The 10279-nt window shown below is 48.6% G+C and overlaps 1 protein-coding gene across 1 annotated transcript in view; it reads left to right on the forward strand.

Annotated features, from left to right (window-relative positions):
• Nucleotides 1–705: 705 nt before the first annotated feature.
• The window catches only part of HEATR4 (HEAT repeat containing 4), a 42866-nt gene continuing 33292 nt past the window's right edge, over nt 706–10279 (forward strand). The window contains 5 exon segments of the mRNA XM_008070676.1: nt 706–1589; nt 2776–2966; nt 4638–4778; nt 8065–8268; nt 9443–9586. Of these exon segments, the coding sequence (XP_008068867.1) occupies nt 706–1589; nt 2776–2966; nt 4638–4778; nt 8065–8268; nt 9443–9586 (1564 nt within the window).

A 10279-nucleotide genomic window follows, 5' to 3' on the forward strand; every position in this document is an offset into this window, starting at 1 on the left:
GTCTCACTTTTGTCGCCCAGGCTGGAGTACAGTGGCACGGTCACAGCCACCACAGCCTGCACCTATTGGTCTTAGGTGATTCTTCTGCCTCAGCCTTCCAAGTAGCTGGAACTACAGATGTACACTACCACACCCAGCTAGCTTTTTTGTGATTTATGTTGCCCAGGCTGATCTCGAACCCATGGGCTCAGGCAATCCTCTTGATTTGGCTTCCCAAAGAGCTGGGATTACAGGCTTAGCCAGCCACCGTGCCCAGCCTTTTTTTTTTTTAGTTGAGTCTCACTCTGTCACCCAGGCTGGAGTGCAGTGGCATGCTCACAGCCACCGCAGCCTCGACCTCCTGGGCTCAGGTGATTCCTCCACCTCAGCTTTCCAAGTAGCTGGAACTGCAGGCATGTGCCACCACACCCGGCTAATTTTTTTATTTTTATTGTAGAGATGAGGTCTCATCAAGTTGCCTAGGCTGGACTCAAACCTGTGGGCTCAGGCAATCCTCTTACCTCGGTCTCCCAAAGTGCTGGATTTACAAACATGAGCCACCACACCCGGCCAGGTTGCATCTTTCTGAACTGCTGTGGGACACTCATTCCTGGAACCTGGAGCTCTCATCAGCTCCTCTCATTCCCTCAACAGGCACCTGGCCATATCTCCAGATCTCGCTTCTGGACCAGGCCGTGTAGAAAGAAGCATCGGCTGGGAAACACTATGACTAGGACCCAAAAAGGAAAGACCTTTCCTTCCCATCGCTTCTATCAGTCGCTTCCCCCACGGCTGGGATGGGGCATGATTTTTGGTTACTCAAAACCAAATGCCAGGGAAGAGTGTGCCTCTGTCTGCAGCGTGCCCCCGGTCTTCCCCTTCAGCCCACAGCGCTGCATCCACCTCCAGAGCCAGTACTTGAAGAAGGCCGCAGCAGACCTCACCTTCTCCCCAGAGGTGGCGCAGCAGCGAGGGCTAGCCAGCATTCCCTACAGCCAGCACAATTTTGACCACCTCTACAGCACAGATAGCATCACCCAGCTGCCTCGGATCAGGAAAACCCGACCTGAGAAGCCCATCAGTGCCAAGTTCCTGGGTTCCTTGGGCCCCTCAGCATGGGACACTTCCCCACCTGTGAAGACAGACAGCTCTGCCAATCCTGAAAAGAAGCTGACAACATCAAAGCCAGCAAACACTATTAAGGAGGCCCCGTGTCCCCTCATCTGCCGTCCCTGCAGGGCCCCAGATACACCGGACCCACCATTCTCTCCAGATATGAACCTGGAGGAAAGGGAAGCCTGGCTTCCGCCTCCTGAGAAGGAAGCCAAAGCATGGGAGGCCATTGTGCTAGAAAAACTGAACAAGCGCACGGCCAGATGGATCCAGAACAAGCATCCGCAAAGACCTGGGGCCTCCCCCAGCAAGTGGCAGAGCTTCCTGCACCAGCAGTACGACTGGAGCTACATCAGGGATGAGCTCACCTCTGCCAGTGACCTGGAGCTCCTCAGACAGTTGGAGGCAGAGGAAACAGCAGAGTTTGAGAACCACAGTGTCTTTCTGCCCCCTCAGGAACAAAAGAAGCCAGAGCTGCTGCTGCCTGTGTACTACAGGTAGGCTGGCCAGAGTCCCAGGGGGCCCCTGCCATCCCTACTCTCTTCAAGGACTCCCAGGGGGTGAACACTCCTGATTTCAAAATGCCTCTCCCACCAGGCTCATGTTCCCACTGCCAGCCTGCTCTGAGAGCTCCTCAAAGCTCGTTTCCCAGTCTGCATGACTGACATGGTGGGTTGCATAACTTTTTGTTATTCGGGCTGCCCCAGGCATGCAGCATCCCTGGCTTCTACCCACAAGATCACAACACCCTAGTTATGGCAACCAAAGATGCCTCAGACATCACCAAATTCCGAAAGGGGTCAGTTCTCAGCCATGCTGAGCAGACTCAGCTATCAGACTGCTGACCCAGTCTCCCAGAAAGGCACACCCAGAAAGGCCCCCATGGTAGAGTGAGGGAGGCAGAGACTCATAGCCCTGAGGTTTCGTCCTGCCTTGCTCTGAATAAGGAACTGGCTTATCACTGACCCCAAAACCAGCTAGCTGCAGGACAGAGAGCCAAGTCACTTAAGCGAAGAGGATGACAACATATTTCCCAGACTGCTTCCTTCTCATTTAAACTAGAGGGAAGTCTGCAGCCATTGGGCTCCCTGATTCCCACTAGAGAAAGAAGCAGAAACCCATTTATTTATTCATTTATTAAACAAATATAAATTATGCTCTTACTGCTTTGAGGGTACTCTGCAAAGAGCTAGTATGTAAAAATGTAAAAGCGTCAGACATGCTCCTTGAAGGAGGGCACAGCCTGGCCTCTGGGTGGACAGACACTGAATAGCCACACACTACAGAATGAGGGAATGCAGGAGGCGGGCTCCCTCCCCAAATCCATGTAACCTCTGAGGGTACATGTATTGCAAAAGGGTTGTGCAGGGAGCATGGCCATTCTACCCTGCTGCCCAGTGGCTGCAGAAGGTCTGGACCCCTCAATGGGGAGTGGCTATAGATGGCCCTTCTGGCAGTCCACACCAACAGAATGCTTCTCCCAACAGCCTCATGTTCTCTACCACCAGCCTGCCCTGAGAACTCCTCACAGTCAGGCTTTTGGGGGCAAGGCTAACAGTTACACATGGGCATTCTTCAGATGCTCTGTGTGCAGGACCTGAGCTCAAAGGGGAAGGGAGTGAGCTGTCAACCTCATGGCAAGGGGGCCATCTCCTACCCTTTCCCCTTCTCTACCCTGCCAAGATTGCCTGGTTATTTCCCACAAGCACAGACAATGGAAACTGTGTCTTGCAACAATAAGACCACCAAGGAAAACAAAGAAAAGAGGCGCGTCAGCCAGCCCCAGAACCAGAGCTACACACGGCAGGTGAATCGCCGAGCTGGAAAGTTTGCCTATGCCACAGACAACACCTTTGAACAGGAGATTTACTTTGGTAACAGAACTGGGCCCCTATGGGGAAGGCAGGGGTAAACAGGGGTTTAGAGATTGAAGGTCGCTGGGGGCAGGACAGGCGAGGTTATGCAGGAGAGGCCCAGATGACCCAAGCTTTCATGGTATCCCAGGTTACTGGAACAGGAGAAGACAGTGATCACTGGTGGGAGGGATTGTTCCCTCTCTTTCCCTTCTGTATTTCCCCATCTCACTAAGGAGGCAATGAAGAGTGGGACTGTAAAACCAGCAAGACTTTGAGAACACAGTCTTCTCTGTCCACCCTTCTCCCTTCTCTTACTTTGAGATATTTCCACACTGAGAATACTATGTTGGAAAAAAAAAATCACAGGTTTAAGAGTCAGGAATATTTGGGTTTAAGCCCTAGCTCAGTCCCTTCTTAGTAACCTTCAGCAAATTATATAATCCCTCTGGGTCTTAAGTACCTTATTTGTAAAACAATGTTTAACAAAAATGCACTTCAAGTAGGGCAAATGAAAAAGCACCTATATGGCCAGGCGCAGTGACTCATGCCTATAATCTCAGCACTTTGGGAGGCTGAGGTGAGAGAACTGCCTGAGCCTACAGGTTCGAGACCAGCCTGGGCAACTTGGCGAAACCTCATCTCCACAATAAGTTAAAAAATTAGCCAGGCATGGTGGAACGTGCCTGTAGTTCCAGCTACTTGGAAGGCTGAGGGGAAAGGATCACGTGAACCCAGCAAGTTAAGGCTGCAATGGCTGTGAGCCTGCCACACTGCACTCCAGCCTGGGCGACAGAGTGAGACTCCAACTCAGAAAAGAAAAAGCACCTATGATGCTTCTTGCCCCATGCCTGCCACACAGAAGGTACTTCCTAAATGCTTACTACCTCCCCTTCCTTCTGTCATCCTTAGGACACCTGGTCTTCCAGGGTACCTGATCTAGGACTGCATGTTCCAAACTGTTTCATCTTCCCAACCCCCAGTTTGTTCCTTAACTTCTGTCAGCTGAAAGACTTCTTAAAGCATTTTTTTTTTTTTTGAGTTGGAGTCTCACTCTGTCGCCCAGACTGGAGTGCAGTGGCCGCTCCCAGCCACCGCAGCCTCGACCTCCTGGGCTCCGGCGATCCTTCCGCCTCAGCCTTCCGAGTAGCTGGAATTACAGGCGTGCACTATCACGCCCGGCTAATTTTTTGATTTTATTGTAGAGATGAGGTCTCGCCTGCCCAGGTGGGTCTCGAACCTGCGGGCTCAGTCAATCCACTCACCTCAACCTCCCAAAGGCGCGGGATTAAGGCTGAGCCACCGAGCCCAGCTTCTTAAAGCATTTAACACAATTATTCTTTCTGACCAAGATACTCATGACTGACGGGGTTAGTTAGGTGCCTAGCTTTTCATCATGCCGTAAGCTGGCCAGGTTCTGCCTCACTGGAGGCAAACACCACCCTTGGCTCCCAGGCCTCCACGGGCTTCTCCAGGAGGCCACTCACTATGACATCCTTTTTCCCCCCACTATGGTGACTACACTTGATGTTTCTAAGCAGCAGTCACCTCTAAGGGATGCCCACAGTATGGCAATCACGGGCCCCAGGGGTCTAGATCAGGTCAAAAGGAAACAGGGTCTGCCCCTGGTCACCGGAAGCCCAGGGGGACAGGGATGGTGCTGGCGGACTCTGTTTTTTTGTCCGTTCACAGATGAAGTCCAGATCATCCACCAGATTGGTGCAGAGAGAGACCAGATTTTCCTGGAAAACCTCAATCAATACAACAAGCAGCTATCTAAGGTCTTCCCTGAGACACCAGAAAAGTGGAGCTCCCAGACAATTCCTGAAGCACGTAAGCAGGAAGCCAATAACAGGGATCCTTCTGAGACTGAGGCTATTTCTTTAAGGTCCCGAGTTCCTGGGCTGGGGCACCACCAGTGTCTGGATAACCCCCTGCCTACCAACTAAAAATATCTCATAAAATAATAAAATACTAGGTGTAAATAAAAACATTCCATTGAAATCACATAGATCTTAGGTGTACCAAGTGGTTTAGGAACAGTCACAATCAATACAGCAGATTCCTCTCAATGCTCACAGGGGACACATGTCCAATGCCTGATGCAGCATCCTGCCCATTTCCCCCCACCCTACACCCAGGCCCATGCCTACTCAGGCCCTCGGGTTATCCTTTGTTGTAAGTGTCTGTTTCACAAATGCATCATTTTTCATTCTGAGGCAGAGAGGGAAGGGAGGTGGCCAGAGACAGGCTTAGGAGACAAACTGTGGCATCCTCCAAAAGGCTTCACATCCCAAGACTCTTTTCTCTGCAGTATCCCTGGTCAGGTGGGCCCCTAAGGTGCTGACAGTGGCAGCAGTCTGACTCATTCCTTTTCCCACCAACCCCAAGCCTCTGTCCCTAGTGCTGCCTGGGGAGGCAGAGTGGGGGTGGGGGCATATATGGCAGCAGCTGTGACAGCTCCCCCAACCCTCACAGCCTCCTCCTCTGCTGAGGACCCCCATTCTAATGCAGAAGAGGAAGTCCCCCAGCACAGCCCATGCTTGGTCTTGGCATCTCTGGGGCTTCAGCTGCTTCGTTAAAATGGAGACACTAATCATTCCTACAGCAAGCCACTTTGGCAATTCTTAGATGAGGCGATTTTGTGAATATGTTTTGTAAAACACCAAGGGCAGTACAAATGCAAGGCATTATTATTAATATCCTACCCTCCCATAAGCCAACCTCATTTTACACATCATCTCCTCTGAGAATAGGCAAATCTAGAGACAGAGAGTAAATTAATGGCTGCCTAGGGCTGTGGGGAAAGAGGGAAGAATGGGTATGAGGTTTCTCTTTTGTATGAGGAAATGTTCTAAAGTCAGATAATGTTCTAAAGTCAAATGCGCTATAGTCACAGAGTTGTACAACTCTGTGAATATACTAAAACGATCTAATTGTACACTTTAATTTGATGAATTATATAGTATGTGATTTCTACTTCAATACAGCTGTTATGTAAAACAAATCCTCAACAGACCCCAGTGTATTCACAGAAGTTTGCACTGCCAACCTTACTTGCCTCCCAGGCAGTCTCCCCAGTGGTGTGGACATCTACCCGCTTTTTTCCAGAACAAGTCACTTAATAAGTAGATGCTGCAGGAATTTTCACAGTAAACTCTTAAATAAATCAGTATGAGATTGATCTCGGGGAAGTAATATCAGAATGGTAATATGTACACACCTGCCTAGAGCCATTCTATGTGCCATCTCATCGCAGGAAACAGTTAGGTACAAAAAAACCTGGAGATAAACAGGAAAATTCCTGAGGTAGATGTGGTATTGAGGCTTTTTCTCTTCATTTTGACTGAATTTAAAAACTTGGATGATGAGTTCCTTAAAATGACAAAAATTTCAAGAAGTGTACTTATTATTATATAGCCTGTAATTCCCCCCAGAGTCACAACATAAAACTGTTTAGTGTGTCCAGATCACCATTCCTATACACCAAGCACAGGTTTTATGGCACCTGTCTCAGACACAAGGGCACCGTTGTTTCTGCCAACAAAATGCACAGTCCTTTCTATCCCACAGAAAATGAGTTTGTTTGCTCCCTTTAGATGGCTTTTTTTTAAAGACAGGGTTTTGCTCTGTGGCTCAGGCAGAAATGCAGTGGTACAATCACAGCTCATGCAGCCTAGACCTCCCTCTCCAGTGATCCTCCTGCCTCAGCCTCCCCAGTAGCTGGAATTTTGTTTTTTACATTATTTTTTTTTATAGAGACAGGTCTTGCTATGTTTCCCAGGCTGGTCTTGAACTATTGGGATCAAGCAATCCTCATACCTCAACCTCCCAAAGTGCTGGAATTACAAGTGTGAGCCACTGCATCCAGCCTCTTTAGATGACTTTCGGTGTGGAAGTTGGCTAGTTGTGTTTCTATTTGACTAGCAAAGACTGGAAGTCAAAAAATGTTGGCAGTTGTACTTATTTATCCCCTTAGGGGTTGAACATCAGAAATCTAAGAGTTTCTCACCACAAATTCACTTTAACTCCTTGAGCAGGGGATATAGAAGAGATGGAGTTGATCATGCTATTTCTCACCTTGTCAGGAGAGACATCAAGTGGGTGAGAGAAGGGCGGTGGCCAGGCAGTGAGTGCGTGCCGATCTGCCGAGGTAGCTCCCCAGCCTTGGCTGCACGCACCCGAGCCCACAGAGCAGCAGAGCACTTGCCCCCATGTCCAGGCTGGCGAGGGCCACTCAGAGGAGGTGTGTGGCATGGGACCTTTGCCAACTGCCCTGCAGTCTGACAGGGCTATTTTTACATGAGAGGAAGGAAATGGCATTGCCCTTCTTGCTCAGAGGAAATAACTGATTCAGAGTAAATCTAAAGGTGTTGGAGTTGGAGTGACATCTTGGAAAAAATAGAAATGGCTGACAGTGACTAATAAGAACATGGCACTGACAGGCAATGAGGCAAATAATGGATTTAATAAGTTTGAAAATGTTTTTATCTGTCTCCCCTTCCCCTTCTCCACATCTTCTCTTCTGAGGAAGAGGCTTTCTGAATCTGTGAAACACCATGAAGCACATTAAGTCCAGAAAACATAACAACTATATACAACTATAACAGTATACAATATTTATGATTTCTTCTGTTCTCAAATTTCTGTTATCATAACTAGGAAAAATTCGGAGATGCTAAAAGCTTTAAAATTTTACAGCTTGTAGCACCATTCCTTCTCTGAAGTTAAAAACATTAAAAAGAAAACAATACATCAGGAATCAAGGGCCAATCACACTCTAAATTGCAATACATCAAATATTGAAGTTTATGAGCAAATCTTGTTACATATAAACATATTAGTGATCCTAAAGATTTATTAAATGTATACAAAGGTTTATATATGTCTCAGCTCCGCCTCCCATCACCAACATGGTTTACAGTGTCTGCAGTCAAGACTTTCCCTAATTCCCTGTGAGACTTACACTCAGTCCTTACAGTCATGGGAAGTTCCCCCTGGAGAGCTCTGCTCTGCCTTGGTGTGTCAGTCAGGCACAGGAATGGGAGGTAAGCTGGACCCCCACACAGCAGGGTGGTGGGGCGGGGGTGAGCAGGCCTCACATGGCCATGTTGCACAGCTTGCAGGCCCGTGAAGGGAGCCCAGCGCTGGACAGCCCTGCCCACCCCGGCAAAGGACCTGCTGCTGCCAGTGGGTAAGGAGGACATGCCTATGAAGACCCGGGGGTCGAAGAGGCAGGTGAAACCACTGGAGGAGGATGTACCTTGGGAACTGGTGGTCCTGCGGAGGATGCTGCGGGAATGGAAGACGGCCTGGGCCCTGAGTGAGTGAGGGAGGTCCTGGCACCATTGTTCTCATGTTAGACTAGTGTTCAGTCCCTGTAAGAAGTGAAAATCCAGCTGCCTCAACTAAGGCTGGATAAGCTAAGCTAAGAGCCTTTCACAGAGGGTACAAGAGAAATGTTACTGGACATTCATGTGGTGCTTTTTGCACGGGCAGGTATCACTTCAGCAACTTGTGGAAACAACCTACACTGAGAATTTTTCATAGGCAGGAACCCTGTCTTAATTATTTCTGAATTTATGCTCAATAAATGGTGCAAGAAGGGAAAGACAAAATATGCTGCTCAAACACTGGTCATGGAGGGATCAAAAACAACTGCAGGCTGGGCTCAGTGGCTCATGCCTATAATCCCAGCACTTTGGGAGGCTGAGGCGAGTGGATTGCCTAAGCCCGTGGGTTCAAGACCTACACAGGCAACTTGGCGAGACCTCGTCTCTACAATAAATCAAAAAATTAGCCAGGCGTGGTAGCACGCGCCTGTAGTTCCGGCTACTTGGAAGGCAAAGGTGGAAGGATCGCCAGAGCCCAGCAGGTCGAGGCTGCGGTGGCCGGGACTGTGCCTCTGCACTCCAGTCTGGGTGACAGAGTAAGACTCCAACTCAAAAAGAAAAAAAAGAAAACCACAATAATTAACATGTATGGAACCTTCATTATCTTGCCAGGCATTTTACCAAATACTTTGTCCAGTTAGCTCATTTAACTCAAGTAACTCAATATGTGGGTTCTAGTATACCCATACTACCAATGAGAAATCTCAGGCACAGAGAGTTTAAATAACTTATCCAAGTTCACACAGCTAGTAACTGTGATTCCAAACCAGGTGTCTGAAAACAAAGTGCCTTAACCATTTAGTTTTATTGATTTTTATTTCCTAGATGGTTACAATGAAAAGTTATTTAAGCAGAAAAACAGAATACAGAATGCCACTGGGGGAAGTTTTTCTGGGAATGACCTGAGGGGGTATGTGGATTCCCAGAAAAATAACAGAAAGACCCCATCTCAAAATCCTAAAGACCCCATCTTGGAACTCTATCTTTCAGAGCTCAGGTTGTACTTGCACTGTCCTGTGAAAAGGCAGCCTTCCTGCCACCTACTGCAGTCCCCCAGCCACCCCTAACCAGGCATTCTTTTTTCACTTCTCTCACTTGGCATAGTCATAGAGTGGCACCCTGAGACGGTAGAGAGCCTGCTTCGGAGCTTGGCAGACATGCACAATGACGTTCGAATCCAAGCCATCATCACATGTGCCACTGCTGTGCTGGAGCGGCCCCGGACTGCCACCAGTCAGAGGGACTCAGGTAAGGGCCAGGGTTGACCTGCTTGAGCACACTGGAACTATGGGGACCTGGAGCTTATCTGAGATCATTTTACAAATGTAGAAACCAAGACCCAGAGATTGGCCTAAGTACACACTTAGGAGTGAGATGAAAGTTCCTGACTTCTAGTTCAGTGCTTTTTTGCACGATACTTCATCACCTTTTGTTTGCTGAGTGACTTGCAGAGAAGTTCACATTTTTCCACCTTGAGATCCCATTCATAATAGCCAAAAACCATATTTAAAAATATATATAGGGCTAGTGTAGTGGCTCACACCTATAATCCTAGCACTTTGGGAGGCGGGGGCAAAACAACTGCCTGAGCCCAGGGGTTTGAGACCAGGCTGGGCAACGTGGCGAGACCTTGTCTCTACAATAAAATTTTTTAAATTAGCTGGGTGTGGTGGCACACATCTATAGTTCCAGCTACTTGGAAGGCTGAGGCAGAAGGACCTCCTGAACCCAGCAGGTGGAGGCTGTGGTAGCCGTGATCATGCCGCTGCATTCCAACCTAGGTGACAGAGTGAGACTCTGACTCAAAAACTACACTAAACTGTATTGCCTGGGCGCAGTGACTCATGCCTATAGTCCTAGCAGTTTGGGAGGCTGAGGCAGCAGGACTGCTTGAGGCCAGAAGTTCAAGGTTGTAGTGCACTATTTTTTTTTTTTTTTTTG

The sequence above is a fragment of the Carlito syrichta genome, unplaced genomic scaffold (genome assembly GCF_000164805.1).
Source record: "Carlito syrichta isolate Samal-C Ts95f unplaced genomic scaffold, Tarsius_syrichta-2.0.1 Scaffold313910, whole genome shotgun sequence".
NCBI lineage: Eukaryota > Metazoa > Chordata > Mammalia > Primates > Tarsiidae > Carlito > Carlito syrichta.